Source organism: Molothrus ater, chromosome 4 (genome assembly GCF_012460135.2).
Source record: "Molothrus ater isolate BHLD 08-10-18 breed brown headed cowbird chromosome 4, BPBGC_Mater_1.1, whole genome shotgun sequence".
Lineage (NCBI taxonomy): Eukaryota > Metazoa > Chordata > Aves > Passeriformes > Icteridae > Molothrus > Molothrus ater.
In genome coordinates, this window is record NC_050481.2 from 41,578,937 (window position 1) to 41,602,905 (window position 23,969).

Sequence of the window (23,969 nt, forward strand, 5' to 3'; positions counted from 1 at the left end):
TCAGATGTTTCAAACTGCATCTCCTTAGAATGGACAGAAATCGTTATTTTCACCAGTCATCTCTATGTTGACCATAAAGACTCAGATCTTGTGAGGGGCTGACTTACATTGTCGTGCTCATTGTCATTGAGCAGCTGGCAAGGCTGCTGATTGTCTTGCATGAATCACTTTGACTTTTTTGAAGCAATAGACTGGAATTAAAAGTAACCATTACTGCAGAGTTAAGCATCATTCATTATTCTTCTACTTTTGCAATGAGTAGTTTTGCAATCCTTACCAAAAACATACTTCAGAGGGCAGCAGCTATCATCCAAAGTTTTCATCCATAGTAAATTAAACAAAATTATCAACTCTCCCCACAAAGAAGAACAAGAGATAAATTTCTTAAAATTATTGCTATATTTAGCAGCTCATAACATCACCAACATGCACATTTCTGTGATTTAGATTTAATACAAATATTTCAAAATACAGATCTGAAAAATTCTCTCCATTTTTATTACAGGCCTATTCAATAAAATATATACCTTTGGTATAATATGTTCTGTTGTATATAGGAAATCATTTTCATTGTCATCAAAAATATATTTTAGCACTTGCGAATTACAGGGGACTTTAATTCCTCAGATAACCCACATATTGGATACAGTATCTTGAACCAGCTCATAAATATGCAGACATGGTACAGATGTACATTTTCTGTAGGAAATGGAAAGTGAAAGGTCTTTGAGAATTCTAAACTTAGTAATGATTAAGCTACTTTAACTGTCTTTATGCTACTTTCATAGATATATAATAAGACATTATTTTCATTGAAAATATGCTTTAATAAGGCAATTTTTGTAAGAATTTAAATAGTATTTTTCTTGCATTAAAAACTCATTTACTTGTAAGGTGGTCATGCCTCCCTTGCCAGTCTAAAATCACTACACGCAAAGCAATAAAATTACAGAGCTAAGCATCCTCCAAGGATGAAATCACAGTGAAGAAAGCTGTGATATACTTTATGCTGTAAATCATGTTGTATCATATCATATGATGATACCACAATAGAAGAGAGCTGGTTATTTACACAGTGGTTCTGACTGGAAAATGTAAACAAAGATGAGTCAAGCACCTCAGCAATGCATTGACTTGCTAGTTCATATCCAAGGTTTTACAATGTTGTTCATTTAGTTCTATTGATAACTTGACATGAGGCACCTGTTTTTAAGGTAAGAAACTGGTCAGATGATGAAGTGTCAGTGGGGCTTTCAAGCAAATATGAATTGATTCCCTTTAGTTCATTAGTAAACCAAGGGTATACTAATCTATGATCCAAGAAAGAAGGAATGCTATTATGCTATTAGATTTAAATTCAGCTAAAGGAGCTCTATGACAGAATGACAGTTGTTTTCTGAAAGAAAATCTCCAGTTAAGTAAATAATATTTTAAAATAGCAGTGTAAGTAAAATGTTAACATAGATTAACAAAAGTCTGATGGCTATTCAGAAGCTCTTTGTCCCACTGACATTGTTGGAATTGGCTTGGAAAAGCCCAAGTGTACTTGGACATCACTGTAGGTATAAACAATTGAGCATTAAAAGGTATGACAGTTGGAGCTTCTTTCCAGAACTAAATGCTCTTTCTTTTTAAGGTCAATTTGAAGGTGAATCCTATTGTTGTGAATTACTTTTCACTGCCAGAGGACTTCATTATAAAGAGAGATTCATTGTTGCAGGAGACAGCCTGTCTTGCTATTTTTCCTCACTTCACACTGTACTTCCCCTTATTGAGGAGGTCCCTGCTGTCTGTGGAAAGTCCTGAAAATCACATGTTTCTCTTTGTACCACTGTTATAAGTAGTATAACTTTTCAGTTATTTAAAGGTGTCTAATTCTTCTAGGCTATTACACGATGTTCATAATTGGGATGTTCATAATTAATTTTATTAATTTGAAAATTTTATCTGTGACAGATTAAAAAATAACTGCTAGCCTCAAGTTATTCTCAGGGGATCAGTTTCAGAAAGATGTTAAATACTCATTCTGTATACATGTTTTATTTTCCAGTGTTTCATGGGCTTAAGATTCCACTAACCAGACAAAACTGTCATACTCAACTATCACTCCTATTAAAAACATTAATCTTTTTCTCACAGAGATTTAGAACTTCTGTCTTGTACACAAGTGAGATATAACAGTTCTTCCTCACTTATGTTTCTAGAAGGTGTTTCCCCAGAAACTCCTCCAGGACACTTCCTGATTTCATGAGTTACCGTCTCTTGAGAAATAATGGCAATTTAAATTTCTCTTCCCAACCCTCCTACACCTCTTTTTCATGCTGAAACGGCTTGCACTGATGAATCATGGCTCTTTTCCTTCCTTGCTGTTTATCCTCCTGCCCTTGGAGCTTTGAAGATAATCATTCAGGCCTGTTTCTCCTGCTAAAAGCTATTTTAAAATTGAAAAGTCAATTGAGAATGCCAATCCCTAGGAGGGCTGGTGAGGTTTAATATCCAAAAAATTATATTCGTGTCCATGTTAGTAGCAATGAAATATAGATAGAGGTACTTTTTAAAAATCCTAATGAATTTTCAGTTACCTTGATTTTTGACTTCACATCTCGTAATACATTTCATAAAGGTCTGATTTCTTTTTTTTTAAAGAAGTTTTCAGAGATTTTAGAATCAGGACTGTAACATGGACAGAAAGAGCATGTGGAAAGTGAGAGGAATAGTTTTATGGTTTTACTGAAGCAGGCAATATGGATACTTCTGATTCAATCTCTTTCTAGGTGCTTATCTCCATCTAAGAAAAAAAAGTAGTCATTCATAACTTTTTATTTCCTCAAGGATATCACTACGTCATTATACAATGGATAAACCATTGTATAATGTGATCTGTATGTCAAGGCTCTGTAACAAGCTTCCAAACATCATGAGAAGGATTTGATCAAAGTGCTTTCAGTGTAGAAGGTATATTTCACTATAACATTTAACAGGAGGTCTAATAAAATGGACACTTTTTTTTTGGATGCTGTTGAGTGATAATAGTAAGATTCCCATTTTCACACAGAGTCCACCTTCACTTGATTGTTGTTTGTAATCAGTGGAGAAGGTTTGCTTCTCATTCTGTCTCCTGCATCATTAGAACTATCCTGGAAAAAAACTTTTGCTGTACAAAAAGTGACAATAATTCTCTTGTATTCTCTTCTGAAGTTCTGGTTCAGGAGTCCATATACTATAGCATTAAGGCAGCTGTTGAAATATGCCATGTAATAACTAGACACAAACAACCACTCTGGAATCCTAGGGATTACAGTTTTTGGGTTGACAGCCACTGCAATGCCTATAAAGTTCAAAGGAGCCCAGCAGACTGCAAACAGTACAAACACCACAAACATGGTTACAAAGTTTCTGAAGTCATGTGGTTTCAGCCTCGGGTTGTTATCCGGTTTAACCCTTCGCCTTACCTGGATAACGAGGATCCATATTCGCAAGTAACAGAAAGTAACCACGGCTATGGGGAGCAGGAAGTGGAAAAACACAACTGCTATAGTATATGCTGAGCTCACAGACTGTGCAAATGTACAGGAGTAAATCCTGGGGTCATACTGCAGCGATCCCACAAACAGGTTGGGCACAATAGCAACAAATGTTAGGACCCAAATGAGGACAATATAGCACAGTGAATTCCTGTCGCTGTACAGCTTGTCATATTTGAGGCTGTGGCAGATATAGCAGTACCGATTGATAGCGATGCCTGTAATATTGAAGATTGATCCAATGACACTTAGGCCCATCAAGAAGCCACTAATCTGGCAGTGTAGGTATCCCAGTTTCCATCCGTTGTGAAACACAGATGTGAGGACCAGTGGATAAGGGTAGATAGCTACTATCAAGTCTGCAACTGCCAGGCTTACAACAAACACATTTCCTGTAAAATAAATATAAAAAGGCAAGTATTAGTTTTTCTTTTGCTCCCTTCTGTCATTTCTGCTCTCGTTATATTAATGAGCAGCCTCAGTGGAACACTTTAAATGTAATTAGTTTCTACTTCCCGGCTCAAAATTCGTTGTCATATATCAAAAATAAGAGACTCATTTTTAGTTTAAAAATGTAGCTTAACTTAAAGAAGAACATTTTGAAAGTAAACTGTCTTTAAGGTTATCTACCATGACCTATTATTTTTATCATGCCATTTCTTTGGATTCTTTCAATCACACAGACTTAGAATTCATATGAAATCAAAATATTCATAACTTTAAGGCTTGCTTTGGTTTTAAATAGTCTTTCTTGAAAAATCAGCAAAAATAATATTTCTAATAAATTTCCAAACTCAAATTTACCTTCTTTATTTAACTTCCTTTCATTACATTAACTAGCCCTTAACTTGTCCAGTCCTGAAATTAAAATCTCTTTTCTCCCATTTATATTTCAAGCTTCCATGACTTTAGTATGACTTTTACATTATTCTCTTTGAATCAGCTGGCAAGTACTTAAATAACCCTAACTTCTAAGAGTTTTGTTGAACACAGACTAAGTTGTCTTTCCTAAAGACATGCTCTTCAGTAAAAAAAGAGATGCTGTGGAGTGGCCTAGACAGTTCCCAGACAGTGCTGATGCCCCATTTTTCTCTGCCTCCAAACTGGAAAATTAAGAAATGGAACATTCTGCTGAATAATTTTTAAACAAAGGGGGATCATATTCTTCAAAGACAATAGAATCCATCAGGTTTTGAATTCATGTTTTGAGAAGAGATTATATTTTCTTTTTTTAGTTTCTTCAATGATAACCCATCTGAATACCTCCCAACTATTCTAATTTCTAAGAAGAGGCTCACAAGAAACACTGATGTCACTTTTATTCATTTCTTTAAAATAACTGTTACATGTAAAGGCCTAGTTATTCATGTCCATAAGTACAGAAAGCTTTCAATTTTATCTTCACATGGGTGTTTTTAGGTAAATAAATACATATATACATAGACATTTGATATTCTACTTTGTAGTTCTGAGATTATTCATGGAAGATGAAATACGAGCTTCTATTACAACCTGTAATAAAATATATTATTAGTTTCAGATGATATACAATTTCAGTGCTAATCCAAGATGGGCTTGGTGAATTGTTCTATGCATTTATTCTGAGCATATAAAATATAAACAGATAATAGCAGGTTAGTGGGAAAGGCAAAAGTATCTATGGACCAATAGGGTGTTTTAGCTGCTAAAATTCTCAAAACTACTTTTTAAATATATTATTTCAAATATCTTCAAATGCATAGTCTCTTACCAATGTCAGGCTTTAACTGTGCAGTTAGAAATGTTCAATCTGCAAATACTGCCAGAGAAAAACAGAAATTCTCTTTCTCTGGATGCTGCCTATGCTATTGTGTTTAAATTTTGATACATGCACAAAGTACCACATTTGATATTTATACTAATGGCACCTGGAACAAATGGCCTCCATTAAAAGACTGCTGCACTAGTTTTTCTTGATTTAGTATCTGGATTTATAAATAACTTTCTTGTGATGGTGTCTGTAGCTGTTTTGTCTTTGACTGTGGATTCACTGCCAGACTGAAATATGCTTATCCTGAAGCCTTTGGCAGAATTCCAGATCATTTCAGCACAAACATCAGAGCTTCTTTAAGCAGAAGATGACACAGGAAAAAAAGCACTGCTTTCAGAATTTATCTTTGACGTAGTGGCAACTGATACAAGAACAAGAGACTGTATGGAACTGAGAGCTCTTTGTTTATCTGATGAATCAAGAGGTGGAAAGTAAATGAAAAGCTGCTGCTGCCAGGTTTTTTCCCCCCTGTCCAGAATATTGACGAAATGGTAACATATAAACCCCAGATACTTCTTAAAATGTACTATTTGAAAGAATTCTATTTATATTTTCTTATTAATTTCCTGCTTAGCTGGAGACTGCCCATCCTAAACATTTTTCTCTGCCATCCACTAAAACTTCTGCTGCTGCTCACCATTATTATTGCTAACATTGCCATTATTTACCCACTTTAGCCAAATGATAAGGACAAATTTAAAAGGGTTTTTTTCCCTTTAAAAAGTGCTGTATTGAAAGGTGACAGATGGTATACATTTCTCTGAATGATTTTAGCTTTGGAAAAAAACGAGTTTAGGAAGAGTAGGCACTCTGTCTCTGAATCAGCCAAATTTCAGGCTTCCATAAACTCATGCACCATGGTTGTTCCAGGTTTTTTTCAGCTGGCTGCTGTAGAATGACAAACTGAAAATCTTAGAAACACAAGCTGTTTCATGTGAAAATTGGAGGCCAGCATGAGGATAGGAGGATGTCCTAGTAGTCTATCTTAAAGAAAAAAAAAAGAAATCATGAGTTTGTAAATCAAGCCACAAGCTGCCAGCTCATGGTTAGCATGTCAGCTGAATGAGTAAAGTGTTGGGGGTGGAAACTGCTTGGAAACCAGGTACCTGTTTGCAGACAGGACTTTTAATTTGCCTTTCAGGAAGGGTTCTTTTAAAACTTGAGTTCAGATAAGTTTTTGTTATGAGCATGGAAATTTTTTTGCTAAGACAGAAAGTTTAAGTAAAAAAAATTGGCATTAGTATGATTGTTGAATATTTTGGGGTTCATTATTTCAGACCCTGAAGTTGGATCTGAAATGAAGTTGAGCTTTCATATGTTATATAATAAACAATTTAAAAACATGATCCTAGCTTTAGGTACTACAATCACTGGAAAATATTGCTAATTTATAAAATTCCCATGTTATAATACCATATTGTGAAATAAACTCTTATGTTTTTAGCACAATTGGTATTTTAGAGGTGAGCATCCTAAAAATGTATATACGAAAGGGCTAATTTTTATCTTCAGAGTTAGGTTTGAATAGAATGCTACAAATGAAGCCTGAAGCTCTGTAATGAACCCTTCAAAAAGGTCACAAAATCAAAATCTTGAATAACTCTTCCTTGAAGAAAAAATATTCATTCTCTTTAGAGAGTAAGATCGCGTAACTGTGAAAAAATGTTATTTGTGTACATAAAGAATATATTATTATGCATTAACACCAGTGGGCTGAACTGAGAAGGCAGAGGTTGAATTTCTTGACTTTGACATAAGCCAAATAAGCTTTAATAAATTTAAGCAAATGTTGTGCAGTGGATGCATGTAGGAAGAAAGATAATCTACTGGTAACCAGCTTGAGCAGGTTATGTTTTTCGATGCTGTCTAAAGCAATGTTCCACTAAATATTTTCTTCACTCTTACTGAAAAAGAAGCCTTTCTGCTCAGCAAACACATAGCAACATCAGATCTACCTGCTGAATATAAAGCTGCATTAATGCAACAGAAAACAAACAAGTGTTTTCCTAGGCAATTTGACTTTTCCAAGAGCACAATACAACATTAACTGAGTGTAAAAATTGTGACCCTGACAGTTTATAAGAAAAAATGCTTATGGGATTGCCAAGATATCAAAGTGAATATAAGAACCTCTATAAGAACTACATGATGTCATTGTATCAGTAGCAACTTGTATTTGCAGAACACATACAAATTACTCTGTGGGTTGTTAATCCCCAGATTTAGTGTTAAGTATGTCCTGAATGATAATTAGAAAGCTTCCAGAAATTTCTAGCAACTTAAATATGTACAGGATATTAATGGAAAAAAATTAAAGTTACATAGATTGGGTGGTGCTGAATGCCTGCCCTGGAATTAGAATAGAGGGCTTTGCCAGCAGGTCAGAAATGACTTCTGGCAGTTTTAGGAGAACTGAGGGTGATGTTGTCTACAGAGCTCTTTCCTCAAGTGTTAGGGCTGTGAAGTACTCTTCTAAAATATTTAGTCTGGGGAAAATAACCTACTGTAAAAAAAGGGAAATATCTTATGTATGGAAAAAACAACAGTATTTTAAAGCATTAGGGGGATTCCAGCTAGAATATTTGGTACTCAGAAAATCTGACTGAATTTCAGAAAAGATCTCATATTTCTGGCAACATCAGTATGGCTACATTTTCTTTTTTCACAAGTTATTTCTATACCTTTTAATACTGGTTGCCAAGTGACTATTCTATTCACCTTCTTCAAAGCTTTTCCTGGATAAATAATGCTTTGGCTTCTTACAACAAATGCTTTCCACAAACCCTCATGTTTTCATCCTGTAGTTGCATTTTGAAACACATACCATCACATTTCCCATATTGCTTCATCAGGCTGGACCAATTTTAGGTGAGGGTTTTAGTCTTTATGTCAACTGGAGTTGCTTTATCTTTAAGGTAAGATTGTACAGTATGTGCAGCAGTCATTGAGGTCACATAAAAGGATTTTTTTCCAGTGGCCACTGTCTCAGACCTCTGATGTTTACCTGCTAAGTACATCTATAAAGAAAGAAGATAGTGTAATTGGTTGAACATTGTTAATTTTTAGAAGATCAAACTTAGTTTCTAAGGACCAGATTCATGTCATTCTTATTTACTGTCTTTTCACCACTTGTAAGCTATTGCCAGTCATTTCCAATTGTTTCATAACTAGCTTTAATGAAAGGGATGCTTTCCTATAAATTTGGACCATGTTTTGTAGGTATTAAAAAGTATTTAAATATCATACAAGTATTATATAATACAAATATCATACAAGTTTGTTATGTACATATTTTTTACACAACTAATGGCACAAAAAATTATTTACATTTTTAAGCACTGGTTTCTGATAATTCTAATACTCCTATCAATTTTCCTCTAGGATAGCTTACAGATTTTTTTGGCATAATGAAATTTTTCTGATTATTCTAGCCTTTGCTCAGGATGTTAATTTGAGAGCTTGTGCTCCTAGCTGAAAACAAGACTATGATAGATGCTCACCAGTGAATGCCTGCAGCATCAGAAACTTTAAATGTGATATCTCATAACTGGGTACAGCATCAGAGAGATGAACTTCTTCCTTAGAGAGGTATTTTGTCAGGCCTGTGCTTATTTAAGGGTATTTCCATGCACAAATTGTGTCCCAATGACAAATATTAAAGCTAGAATTGTTTCATATTCCATGAACATTTTTTACCCTGAATGTTATTCCATTAGCACCAATATTTCACTTACAAAACATCATAAACAGCTACAAAATCAAGGAGTGAAGGCTGCTTTTGTGAGTACTTAATACAAATATAATAACATTTTCTTGTACATGTATCCAGAAACAGATCTTAGGTCTACTCAGTGTTTCCTCTACCTATGAGAACAACCAGTCAGAATGTTTCAAGAAAAAGATCAGTTCATAATCTTTCTAGCACTAAATTAATACTGGAAATTTGTTGCACCTAGCAGCACAGTTTGGTTTTTCACAGAGATCATGCACAACATAAATTGGTAAATTAAAATAGTTGTGAGTGGGGACAATGACCACGGTTTCTTAGGAAAAATCCCAAAGTCAAGTAAGGTTACCTAGACAAGCAAGTGTGCAGTCCTAGCTTCACTGAAGAAAGATTTGAAATGTCTAAGAAACCAACAGTCCTTGCAGCTCAGCATCAAAATGGCACAAAACAGCTGAGCAAAAATGTAGGAATAAATATTACATAAGCTCTAGTTACTCCTGGGAGCTTCATTCACTTTACAGATCATAATATCAACTCCCCTAGATCTGAAAAGCCTATTTTTAAACTAAAGGCACTATTTATAAACCTGTCCTGAATCAAGAAGTCCACGTGCACATTAAATTTGAATAGCGTGATGGGCCTGTGGGTTTTTCTTCTCATTCGCAAGTTAACCCTGATGCTGCAGGTGGTGATGCAGGGAAATGGGAAAGATTTAAAGCCCATAGTCAACCTTGTAGCCTTAAGCATATGTAAGAAAACCTCTCTTTCCTTTTAAGCTGAGAAAAGACCTTGTATTACTTTGTCATTTTCATCAAACCTCATTCCAATGTGCACTTCTGTCACCTCACAGAAGGAAATTTCAGACCTGTCATCTCATTGGGATGCTAATGAAACCAACAGGATAATTAAAGACATTGCCACTGCCTATAGAAGTAAAGATGATGGGCAGGTAACTTGTTAGCACTGGGGAGAGTATTAAATATTTGAGGTTTAACCTAATTTATATTCTTACTAAAGTAGACATACTTAGTGTCAGGTAAGTTCAGATACTGAAATGACCTAAGTAACCTCAATGTTTAACTCCAGTTTATAGAAACCCAGGGTGCTGAGTCTTACAGGTCTGGACAGCTGAAGAACTACATAACAGTATATTAGAGAAATATTGAAGAATAGATTTGTTAACGAGCTATCAGAATAATCCATATTGTAATGTTTTGTTTCACTGTACTGAAAGTTGAAGAAAAATTTACATAATCAGCACAGCATAAATGAAAGATTACTGATGCATTCAGAAAAGAAAATGCTATACTGTATTTAGATTAATTATCACACAGAACCTTCCAGCGAGGCTGCAGCAACAATTAAATTTGAAATGCCTATGCCATCTTCTGGCCAAGAAAATCAGACGCATGAAAGTGTAATTGGCAGAAAATGGCAGTGACAAATTATGTAGTATTCAGACCAAAGGAATGGCTGTGTATCAGGTCCAAGTTGACTGTAGCCAAAGAGTATGCAGATGAGATGACTGTTTTTACAGATATGCCAAACAACATAGAGTTTTCTGTTTTCTAGTGGTCTTATCACCTACCATCTTTGTCTGCAGTCCCATGGTACACATGTGAGTGAGAAAGCTCCTGCTCTCCTTCTCAGTCTAAAAATACTTGTTGTTGCTATTTTTGGTGGTTCAGTCATGAGAGGAAAGTGATGTGAGCTTACTCTTAGGCACAGAAGGGAATTGAATCCATATGCTGGATGAGCGCTACAGACTTGTGGAAGTTCCTTGCCTCTGGCAGTTTTGTATGACAGGCCAGGGCTGCTTTGAAAATATCTCTTATATTGGACCTCTCACATGAGAGGCATACTTAGTTTGGACAATGTGGCAGGTTTAGGAGGTGCATGGGGTATTGAATACCTCAGAACTGATAAGACTGAGGTATTTCTGGGTGTACCAAGAAGGCAGCACTATCTACTGGATGAATTTACCTGACATGAAATATAAAGCACCTGAGGAAAGCAGCACTAAAGAAAAGGCCTAGACAACCATTACCTATTTAGGTACATAACACAGGACTAAAATGGAGTTGGCATTGACTGAAGATCTCTTGTGAAACTGAACTTAAATCTAAAAGTGGTCAGGTTCTGGGTCTTTTTTAACAGCTTTTAAGAAATTCCATTTTAAAAAGCACTTTAGATAGCTCTCCGAGCTACAGCGCACCTCAGGATATGCTCATTTTTCTGTTAGATTATGCAGTGGCATGAAATAATTTGCTTTGAGATTCTACATAATGGGTTCATGTCCAAGATATTTTGCTTTAGAAGGAGCAGCAAATTGAACAAGATTTCTATTCTTTTACAGAAATTTCTAAAATTTTATCACAGCTATCTATTTACCTTGGTAACAAGATTGTATTAAACTGGCACTGTCATAGAGTTTTATACTTTTAAAACATAGAAATAAAAGATAAAAGGGACCATTTTCACCCAGCCAAGACCTAACAGAAAATATCAAGAAGGCTTGTAATGACACTGATGTGAATCAACAAGTCCTGCTGTCTTACAGATGAAAGTTAGAAACCAGGGCAGGCAGACATACAGGTGAATGTCTCAAGTTCTGTGACCCTGGTTTTGGCTCTGATATCTGCCTTGCCTGTTCTTTCTACAGTTCACTGGGTGGGCATGTTTTCAAGGTCAGAACATCTATCCCCCTTGAACATCAGCTTCTTCTATCATGATGGCCATATTTCAGAGATCAAATAGATTTGCCTGAATAACTTATCCACTTTTACAGAAGGGAATTATATCACCACTTCTGACTTGATCTTTCCTATCTCTAATTTCTATGATTCATTTGGGAGGAAAAAAGTCCTGTGGACAGCCTGTTCTCCAACAAGGTATTGCCTAGATGTCACAGAACACTGAGGTTCAGCAAGCTGTATGAAACCGATTAGAATAACAATACTGCTGATGTCAGAGGATCACGCAACTGAACCGCATCACAGTGGAGTCAATGTGAGAGTACTTCTGCCCCCTTCAACTCTATTTGCACTAGAGACTGGAAATATATGGAAAGACAAAAAATATACTGTTCACAGTAATATCAGAGCTCAGATAAATAAAACTAATATGTAGTTTGAACATAGGAACAGGCAGAGATGGATGCTTATGAAATATAATTATGTTTTGTGTCTTTACAAAATCTCACAAATCTGTCAGGACTAGATAATGTGAAGATGCAGCCTATTCCCTTCCAAATTCTAATATGTATTTTGAGAAAACAAGTTGGTGAAAACAGGGGAGTGAAGTTGCAACCACATAACTGACAGGAGAGCCTGACAGGAAAGGCTTCTATACTGCATAAAACATTGCAAACACAAAATCACTTTCCTGATTCTCTTTGAAAGTCACACTTTTATGTAACAGGATTTTGTGGTTGAATTTGTCCAGAAATTTTCATGGGATGAAAAAGAAGTTTAAAAATTCTCAAGAGGATAAAATAATCCATTTTCTTTTAGTTATGACTAATAACTGTATAGCTGATCATTCAGCTAATGTAGACAGTAGACAGCAGAGCTAGTAAAATGAGTTTATAAAATAGTTTTTCCAGTTCTTTTTCTTAAAATCAGCAGTGGTAAGACACCTGCCAAGAAAGTCGAAAATAGCATTATAGAAAAAGTCACTTCTATAGAGTTACACATGTGTGGTTACTCTCTCCTCCTCTATCCATTCTCTATTTCTCTATTCTTCCTTTTCCTCCTTTTCATATTTTTTCCATCACCATGTTTTTTCTCTCCTCACTGACTTACAACGCAAAATTTTTGTTTCTGACAGAAGGCTTTTTCATCCACATTTCCCCCTCTTTTCATTTTCTCTTTGTTGTCCCAAGTTTCTTAGAAAGAAACACAGATGATTATCAGTTTGATGATTTTTAGAGTGTATCACAGACCCAGCTGACTTCAATTCTTCCTCCCTTCCTTTCAGTTCTTCATTTTCTCTACTTGCTGCAGCAAAAGTCAAGTTGAATGGTCCCACAGCAGAGTGAAGCAAGTGAAATGGTATCAAGTATCATGGGGAATTCACCAGAATAAGTGCTATTTTAATTGCAATATTAGTGGGGTTTTTTAATGAAGGTAACAGATGGTAGCAAGAATTCTTGCTGTTCTATACCATCAGAAATGTATTACTACTGGAAACTGAAAAAAGGCAAATAAGTGTAATTTCCATAAGCATGGCAGCAAGGTGAAGGATCTTAATTTCCATCATCTCTACTGTTTGTCTTTTCCTCTTTATGATGGACAAACAAATCAAGGAAACAGGGTATGGGAAAACAACTCTGGGTTAAAAGAGAGTAAAGACCCCAAGATGTGCAGTTCTTTTCTTCTGTAAAAAGAGTTTAAAACCTTGAGAAATTTGCTCCAGCAAAGTGACCAAAAGACACTCTTCCAGCCCAACACTAGACACCCATACTATACTAGTTTTTCTGTTGTTTTTATATGTCCACAAACTGCCAGGAGAAACCTTTACTTAACACATTCTTTTGTAATTTGGTGGGAACTCACACCAGCTGCAGGGTTCTGCACCATCCACAATGGGGTAAAAATGAGGCAAGAAATACAAATTAGATCTTAAACTGGCTACACTGAGTTTCAGGCAAATTAAAAATATGACAAAACAAAGCAGACAACTTTCTTAGAGCAGATACTCTGGATTGTTGCAGCCAGCAATGAAATGATAGCCCTGGAAATTTAAATCAGTCAAAAACTTAGAGGGGAATATTTTTGCCCCTTGTATTATCCAAAAAAACGGATTTAGATATACAGTAGATTTATAAGAAATTAATTTATTAAGGAAGAACTAGGAAGAATAAATATTAAATATTAATATAAGAAATCTATAAGAAATTAAGGAAGAAGGTAGTTTATTTATTATTGCCCTGATTCATTAATCATAATCTTTTAGCTCCTGCACAGTATAATTGACTCGAAAGCAATGTTTGTTTGCTTATACTGGATGTGTACTTTAAAGTACATTGCTGAAGAAATGTACAATTGCAATCTTGTATCAGAGGAGAAAGAATGAAGATGTTGCACTATCTTAAGTAAAATCTGTATTTTAATTTGTATCAAAAATCTTGCAGGAAACATACACTTTATCTGCACCTATATCCCCTTGTGTTTGTTTTTTTTTCTTTTATCTAAATATCTAACTTCTAGTCTCTCATAGAACTAAAATAGTTATGAAGGAAAAGAATCCTAAGTTTTCTTATGTCATCCTCATTGCTAGTAGCAACAGTCTATAAAGAATTTAAGATAAAGCTTAACACTTGTGACATTTGAAGGACCATAAATTATTTTCATTTCTTCTAAGGCTCCCTGGTATTCTTATCTTTGTACAATTTAGTTTCTTCATTACAAAAGCAACTGACAGAATAGACAAAACAACAGGAACAACCTGACTATAGATTTTACAGAACTTTAAAAGTAGTCTTAAGTATTTTTCCTGTAATTCTTCAGACAGAGATATGAAATTTTTTTCAGTATTTCTTCTAGATGGCCTAAATTAGACACTGTGACTTCACTGCAGGCAAAAAGACTAAGCTATCCTAAATTCATGCCAGTACCTTTACAGTATACAATTATTTGAGAAGTACTGATGCTCATGTACATCACCCAGTTATTCTGCAACTGGATGCACTATTATACTTGTGGATAATTAACATATCTCCACTTAAAGTGTAACTGAATAATCTATTTTTTGCTATTGGTCTAAATGATGAAACTTTCACAGAATATGGCTCTGGGTTGACCAGATCTCTGGAAGACATAATAAGGAGACCTCATTTATTGCCTGTTTCTTTGTTGTTGGTTTTGGGTTTTTTTCCCTTATAATGGGAGTTTTCATACAGAACAGAATAAAATTTTCAAGCAGTAATAATTTATAATTATTAATAACAAGAGAAAACTTGTTAGACAAAGAGCAAGGTATGATTACCCTTTGACATCATAGAAGATTTCAGGTATTTCCACACTGTGCCTTACATAAGTGAGGTCAACTTGAGATTTTTCTTCTCTTTAGTTACTATTGATATAGAAGTCAAAATTTTTTCAATATCCTCTTGATTATTTAATTAGAAAATACAAGACTCTTACATTTAATGCTTATTAGAAATAAAATGGGGTTTGGATTTGTGCCTTTTATCTCAACAGCATTAAATGAAGTTCTTTATTGAGAGCTCCCTTACAGAGAGACATCTAATTCAGCATACAGATGAATTTGCCAAACCATTGAATCCTTAGAAGTAGGCTTCAGAAAAGAAAAAAAAAGGCTAAAATAATGATTCAGCTAACTCTCCTGACAAGTTGAAGCAGTGTAAGTGAGCAAATAAGTGGGTCGTTGCATTATTGCTTTGTTATTCCCCTCCATCTTGTTTTAGTAATTTGTCTTTTCTCTGGGTTTTACTTTCATAAAGAGTGGTGTAGAATTTCTAAGGAAGTATTTTTTTTTTAATTGCTTAAGACCAAACTGCTTGTTTATCAGTGAATGCAGTCAAAAAACTAAGAGTCTATGGCACTAGCTAATATGAAAGAAATATATTAAATGGTGTTGACTTGCAGTACCTACATATGTCTTCAGAACTTAACACTCAGTGTTACTTAATATGTTGCACAAGACTGTCCAGCACAATAATACAAAACTGCTGAAACCTACACTTGCTGTCAAAAGTATTGGATTTTGTATTACAGTAATTTCAGTGTGGGTGCATTTAAAAGCTGTGCTATGATATCTCATCCGAATTATTTGTACCCATTGATTTTTGTTATGACTCAGAAATACCCTAACTGAGCATTTTGAGAAACCAAACACAATTTGTAAAATTAAGTTCAATACTTCCAGTGTAAAAATGTGAACCCTTTCACTGTGTGAAAATAAAACAAATCTGGAAAATTATACCACCATTATAAACTTAATCTCATAATGTTATGTATATAATATCTTAGCTGTGGAGCTCCTTTCCTTTTATAATGCCTATTTTTTTCTCTTATACGCCTTTCTATCTTTGTTTAAATGTTAGCAAGAATCTTACAGAAAAAAAAAAAGCTTTTAAGCAAGCTGAAAAGCTATATATAGACAGCTAAAGATAGTATCCTTTTAAATATTCAGTAAAAACATTTCCAGTTCTCCCTCTGAACCTTACTGCTCAGTTCTTCATCTTTTTTTAGGCACAAGCTTTCTGTGTGCCAACATAATTCATTATTTAACAAAATTTAGCAAACCAGAAGTCAACACAACTACTTATGAAACTAAAAATAAGAAACCCAAAGAAATGTGGGATAACTATCTCAATGAATATTAATAAAAATTATTTCGATGCTGAAAGGATGCCAAAAGAGTAGAAGTTCTGTACAATTAGTGTATGTCAAAGATGTTACAAAACCTGACTCAAAGTTTATTGTCAAGAAGAATGGATGGTAAGGAAGCTTTAGCTTCAAACAGCACTGAACTGTAGCTTCATATTTCTTTACTTTGTTCTATTAGGGAATAACCATCTCATTTTTAAAACAATGTCTTTGTAAAATGTTCTACAGGTGACAATGCTAAAAAAGGGTGGGGGTGGGGGAAAGTGTCTTTCACACCTCATCTAAAACTGCCTAGATTTTCTTACTTTAGTTTCAGAAAGATTGGCATTCAGCTTTGTAGGAGAAAATATTACTTCAAAACTTTTAAAAGACAGCTTGAGCTCCTCAGAGAACCACTTCAGCCTTTTCCATGAATGAACACAAAAATGTCTGCTTTTACACATTAATGTATTTTTTAAACTAATAGCAGAAAAGCTTTCCCTAAAGATCTGAACAACAGCTTTCATTTGTGTTGTGTAAAACTGGTCAATTCATGAATCAGAAGTTAATTATTTTGGTAACAGGTAAAAAAATCTCCTAAATCTTTTATTGAAATTGTGTGTGTCAGCTGAAACCATTGATAGGCAACAGTAGAATTTCTTGGCATTATAGTCACTTCCTGATAGACTTGATTTCACATTTTAGGAAAGTCCAAGTGGATTTTTTTGTTCATAAATTCCAGTATCTGGAATAGGACTCTGTCAGTTCTTAACAGTATTTTTAGATATGTTTCATTAACAAGCTTGCTTTCTGTAAGTTTGTTCTGGAAGAATGTTGATCTGGTCAAAGCTTTAAAACAGATCATCAACCTTATAGCGAGCTCAGTGAAGAAAACCCTGTAAGAGAGAGAACAATAAAACCAAATGAGTTTCTCCCTGTATTTCTAAGGCATCTCCTTTCTTCCAGAATTGTTTTCTGTCAGTTCCATACTTTGATGGTCTCCTGTGATCCTCTTCTCATTTCTTAGGCCTGATGAGTTTTCTGTTCTTCTCAGCCATCCCAATTCCTGCTGTAGCTGCAAGCTCTGTTCGCAATGCCTTCTTGTTGGCTGGTGCTTGCTTTTATTGACCCTGCTCAGCTGCTTCTGAGGACAGAAATTCCCCCTTTATTCTGGGAGATAAACCTCACCCACATATGCCTTTACTAACAACATGTGGCAAGCAGAGTGAGGGAAAAGTAACAAATACCCTTATTCAGACTTAAGGGAGAGAAGAACAGTAGTTAAACTTTTCATTCTAAAGACGGCCCCTGAAAATGTCCCTTGCAAGTTTGCAAGGAATTAAAAATCTATGCCAAACCACTAAGTCATACAAAGGAACAAATACATCCAACTTTATTCACATAAGCAAGTAGTTATGCGAGTTTTTCAGTAGTGGTATAAAAGTGAGAAGATGTAAAAAGCAGGACCAGTATCAAAGGAACAAACCAAGGTATTGTTTAGCATAACCACCAGTGATTTAGATGAAGAGGCAGATGCCTCCTCACAAGCTCAGTGAACACAAAGCTGGGAGGAGTGGCTGACAACACAGAGTGCTGTGCAGCCCTTCAGAAGGACCTTGACAGCCTTGGGAGATGGGCATAGAAATGGATGCGCTTTTGATAGCGTGATGGGGAGAGACTTGCTCTGCTTCCCTTCTGCCCCAGGGAACTGCATGTTGGAAAGTCTCTCCACAGGTGAAGCATGAGAGCAGAACAGGTTCACTGTGAAATGCATCTTCTCATGCTTGGATTCTACCATATCTCAACAGTAAAACGGTTGTTGAACAAATGTTCATGCAATTAGTATTGCAATTGTGATTTTTACCATAAACTGCAGAAGTATACCTTCAATGTCCTTTAAAAATAGCAAAAAAAAAAAAGGGTAATTAATATGCTGTTCATTTTAGCCTATTTTTTCTCACCCAGATCACAGAATAATCAAGGCTGGAAGAAACCTTCAAATTCAACTAGTCCAATCATCAACCCAACACCACCATAATAATCCCTAAACTGTATCCCCAAGTGCTACATCCAGATGTCTCTTGAATATTTCCAGAGATGGTGAACCCACTACCTCCCTGGGCAACTTATTCCAACGCCCAAGCCCTCCATCAGTGGCTTGTTGTTTTGTTTTTTTCTTCTAATATCTAATGAGAACCTCCCCTGCACAGCTTAATGCCAGTTGCTCTCATCCTTTCACTTGAGACTTGGCAGAAGAAATCAATCCCCACTTTACCACAACCTCCTTTTGGGTGCTTGTAGGGAGCAGTGAAGTTGTCTCTGAGCCTCCTTTTCTCCAGACTAAACAATCCCAGTTCCTTCAGCCTCTCCTGTAAGACTTGTTCCTCAGCCCTTCAGCTCTGTTGCCCTTCTCTGGCCTGGCTCCAGCCCCTACATGTGTTTTTTGCAGTGTGTGGCCCAAACCTGGGCACAGGGTTCAAGGAGCAGCCTTGCCAGTGCTGAGTACAGGGGGACAATCCCTTTCCTAGTCCTGCTGCCCACACTGCTGCTGACACAGGCCAGGACACCATGGACAGGGCCACCTGGGCACATGGCCAGCTCCTGTTCAGCTGGCTCATATCCAGCACCCACTGGTGGGGCACCTCCACTGTCTGGGTCACTTACCAGCTGTGTCAGGCGGTTCTACGCTCTCCAGGAACCTTCTAGATTGCCTCTTCTATGCTGTGCTGTATTTCCAGCAGACATCTAGCAAGCTGAAGTCCCCAAAAAGAACAAATATAGGCTATATAGGCTAGAAAAAAATCTTAGCTATATGGTGGAAAAAAGTAGTGACTGCCATGGATTTGTGTTTCTATAAATAGGGAAGATTATTTGAAATCACTGTTGCCCCAAGCTCATTATAAAAATTTAGATGTTGATGTAAATTTGATTACAGTCCATTCAAGATTTGTTTCAAAAATCATGGTATACATGGCTTCAAATTACAAATCAACCTCACATCTATTTCAGTTAATTGCATGAATATAGAGTATTGGGACTAGGGTTTATAGTATTAAATGACTGCATTAGTATTTTATCATTTATAAGCACATTGTTCATATATAAAATGACTCACTGAGAACACATTATTATATAGTGACCTTTTAGTGCTCCCTACTGAACCTTGCTCACTGAGATTATTGAACTTCATAGAAATGAGAAGAAATCCAAATCCCCAAAAGAGCCAATGACAGAAATCTAGCAGAATTATCAAACCAAACATAAATACATCATGTATTGTATATTATTCACACTTATTATTATTGGACAAAATCAAGCCCTTCAAGAAACACACATGGAAACTTCCAGTAGCAGCTATTACTGCATTTTATTATTTTAGTCATTTCACTCTCTCCCCCCAAAAAAACTGGAGTGTAGTGATATCAAAGCAATGATTTTCTAGAAGAAAATTCCAAGAAGCAATAAAAATAATTTCTTTTAAAAAAATCATATCCAGAAAAAGTAGCATAATTATAAAAAAAGGGTAATGTGGGCTTAGTAGATTGGGGTTTTATTTTCACATAGTGTCTCTTTATATTTCTATTTACGAATTCATTATGATTCAGTTTCCAAAATTCAAAAATCAGGTGTAACCTATTTCCTTGTAAAGTTAACTATTCTTAAGACTGAATTAATTTCTTTGCACTCAAGTGTTTTTAAGCATGAATAAAATACCCCAATAGATTCATTCATATAAGGATCTGAATAATCCTTTGAAGTAAATTCAAGGGTAAAAAAACAGATATCTCAATGCTTTGGTTTTCCTGACAAAGATTAAAGAAAAGAAAATAATGCTTTTTACAGAAAGCAGAAATATTTCACTATCTGGACTGAATTCTGTGTACAGAAATAAACTGAAATTCTGTGTATAAAACTCTCATACAACATACCAGAGAAATTAATTATGGAGACATCCCTCTGTCTGCAAGTTGTTTCAGAGAAAAAAATCATTAATTAAGTTCTTAAGTGTCTTTTAGGCTGATGGGTGATGCTTTGCCTTACTATGGACCAGTACTTACTAGGACCAGTGTTTGCTGTAGTCTTACCTTCATTTTCTGAGCAAAGGGATTATTTTTTAAAAATCTCATGGTTATGAGGCTGGATCAAGAATTTAATTTAAAAAACCCTAGGACCTAGTACAGACCACTTTGTGTGTTATAGATTTCACTAAAAGTTCAGAAAAGCAAAATTTCTATTTTCAAAAGAATGGCTGCCTTCATTAGGACAGGACTGTAGCTAATTCTGGGTTTCCAGTAATCTTAAAATGGCTGCAGTGTGGTCATGTCCAGCCTGACCTGAGCCAGCAGAAGATATTGAAGATATGTCACTTCTAAAGACAGCAAATTGATGGATCACTTCCAAAATTATACTGACTATTATTGTTTTTATTATTCTGCTTCCTTCTCTGTTCTTTGATTTTTTTCTCCCCTCCTTCAACCCGCAGTTTGAGGCACAAATAGCGGAGGACATGATAGCTCGATATGACAAGCTCTGCTTTCAGTGCATGGATGAACCAAAAAAAGAAAAGAATGAGGCATTTGAAGATAATTTAATCACTTTAGGACCAGTCTTTTTGCTTTTTTTTTCTCATAAAGATATATTGATGTTAGATGGCATATGGGGAAAGACAGCCTCTGAAGAAAAACATTTCATATTCCTTAGTCTTGTAGATACATGAAAGGATATCATAGTGTCCATCGCTAAATGATGGACAGCTTTTTGTCCTGAAGTTTTTATGTCATGAATTTAATAAAAAATTTGTGCCTTTGCCAGTGGCAAGTGTAAACTAAAGTGGATTTGAATGTGTTTCTTATCTAGCTACTGGAAGTCTTCAGAAATTATAATAAAAATACCCTATCCTGGTGATCTTGACATTATAAACACATGGCAATGTCTCATGGAGGTTGTACTAGAATTTCTATAAAAAACTATCAGAACCATTAAATATTTGAAAGAATGAAGAAAAATACTTTTGTCCTTTATCAAAACTTTACCATTAAACCTACTTTCAATCTTTCAGGTAATTTTTTATTCTAACTGGCGAATACTTTTCCTGTCATTAAATGTTGGTGCAGCCGCTGAAGTTAACAAATCTATCAAGACTGACATTTTCTCCTGCAAAGTTAACTGTTCTGGGAATAGAATTGTCTTATTTGCTCTTAGTTGTGTTGTGTTTAAGAATGAATGCAAGTTACACATTAGATGTAGTAGCCTGAATGAATCTTCCAGTTATAGCCCTGTATTCCTTTGGCAAAGGCCAGCTATAAAAGAACATAAAAAGGGAAAGGGCCAGTGTTTATGCTAATATGCATTCATCTTTCCATCTCTAAAAAGGGTTCTGTGTTTGAGAGCAATGGTAACTGCGATGATCATTGGAGGAAGAGTACTGCTACTGCATATGTGTTCACCTTCTGGTAGATGGAAGACAAAGGGCGATGATCCCTATGTGTAATTTCTCTGTATTTTCTTCTGATTGTATTGGAGGAAAACTTCCAGGTCCAAATATGTTTGCGTAAGTTAATCAAGATAATCACAGCAACTTTGAGGAAACCATACACAGTTGCAGGCACTGAGAATAAATCCATTTAGTGGTTTCTCAATTTTAAAGTCTCATACATTTGACAATGTGTCCTCATCAAGACCTAAAATCAATCATTACTATTCTATGGGATTTTAAATAACCCCAATTTTATTATATTGAAATCTATCCAATAATTTCAGCGTAATGCCTTGGTAAAGATAGAAACTCTTACTAAAAATGATGATCATATCCTTAACAAGGTTAGTTTTTAACTTTTATTTAATAAAAAAATCCATTTTAACATCACAAAGCAGGAGCATTTCCAGAAAGCTGACAGAATATAAATAATCCACTGGTTCTATGGCCTGTTTCTCATCTGTACTGCTCTTTGTATGTGAAGACTGGGTGAGAAAGTTCTTTAAATCATCTCATCCATCATGATGCAAGATATCCACATTTCTGGCTTTCAGATCATTTGAACAATATGCACAAACAAAAAAAAAAGACTAAAGAATGAAGCATGTGTAATTATCAATTCATAATGATATATGCTATACTATCTACTGTAATAACTTCAGAAGTTGCAATGTTTACCACAGGAACAAATTTCTGTTCCATAACCTGAACAGATATAAATTTTATGAGACATTGAGCTTTTTGAGGTCTATTTATTTCTCCTATTGACAAATCTCATTCTACTGGGGGACACAGCAGTTCAGCATATATGAAATTTCTGGCCAGTTTTTGAGCTACAGGTCTGTGAAAAAAATAATTTTTAGTTATTTCCCATACGTATTAAAAATACTATAGTATTTCAGGGGATATTGTAATTGTCACCAGCTGGAATTTTGTTTGTTAGCAACATTTTATTTTGGTTCAGATCTTACTCTGTACATTTGAATTAAAACAATTATAATTTAGAAAAAAACTTCTATTTTCTCAGCTATTATTGCTAATTGTCAATATTTTTCTGGGTAGATGACTGTGAACTTGAACACAGCTAAACACTGAAAATAACAGGCAGCTCTTGTAGCCAGATAAATCAGAATCACTGAGTGTAAGATCTGCATAGAACGAAATGGTAAGTACTTCAGAGTCCTGAAAGCATGTCTATGAGCCAATGTGCCCAAATATTTGATATAGACAGGGATCAGACTTGGAGGAAATTTACTTAAGCTTCCATTAAGCTAGAAAATGTACAGATAAAAGCTTTGGCCCAGCTCCAGATCATATCTGTATGCAAAAGATGGCTCTGGAATCAGTCACATCTAAGGAGAGTAACTTCTCAAGATCTTCAGTTACTTCTAAGTTTTTCTGAGACAAAATTATCAAATCAATCTGAATTTTCATATTCGACACCATAATTCTGCCCACTGACTTTTTAAGAGCTATGATCATACTACTTGTGAAAAACTCTGCAAAGAGCCAGCCAGAGCCATCACTAGGAATATGCTTGTTAATTAAAGGAGGCCATTAATCCAGTGAATAATGTTGGCATAGAGAAGATTCCGGTTGCTTCACAAAGTTAACATTTGCATTTCAAATCTGTTTTTAAAATATTTTAGATAGCTTTCAAGTGTGGATTAAAACATATTGAGAGAACCCTATACTAGGTACGTTTTTCATGCAATAAATAACACATAGTGTTTACATGCCTGTCAAGCTCCACTCATTTCAAATGATATTAAAAACCAATCTGCTCTCAAAATTCAATACTCAAAGAAAAGTCAAGTATAAAGTTCTGATGACATCTTTAAAAAAATTTTTTGGAAAAACAGATGGGTTTCCAAGAATCATTTCTGAGCCAATAATCTGTAAATTTAGCATTTCATATGTGCGACCATGAATTAGCCCACAAAAACTATCTTAGTTAAATATTAAGTTAATGACTTGAATGCAGTGCAGCTCTCTCCTAATGCTTGCATCTGTAGTCTAAATGCAGCCCATCTTCAAAAGTTAATCAGCATTGGATTGATGATTGCAATGGTTGCTTTGCTTTTGTTCCTTTGAAGTC

At 35.2% G+C, this 23,969-nt stretch overlaps 1 protein-coding gene across 1 annotated transcript in view; it reads right to left on the bottom strand.

Annotated features, from left to right (window-relative positions):
* Positions 1-2,927: 2,927 nt before the first annotated feature.
* MTNR1A (melatonin receptor 1A) overlaps positions 2,928-23,969 on the bottom strand; it is a 50,500-nt gene continuing 29,458 nt past the window's right edge. Inside the window, exon 2 of the mRNA XM_036382956.1 lies at positions 2,928-3,916. Within this exon, the coding sequence (XP_036238849.1) occupies positions 3,048-3,916 (869 nt within the window). The 3' untranslated portion in view covers positions 2,928-3,047. The remainder of the gene's footprint in view (positions 3,917-23,969) is intronic.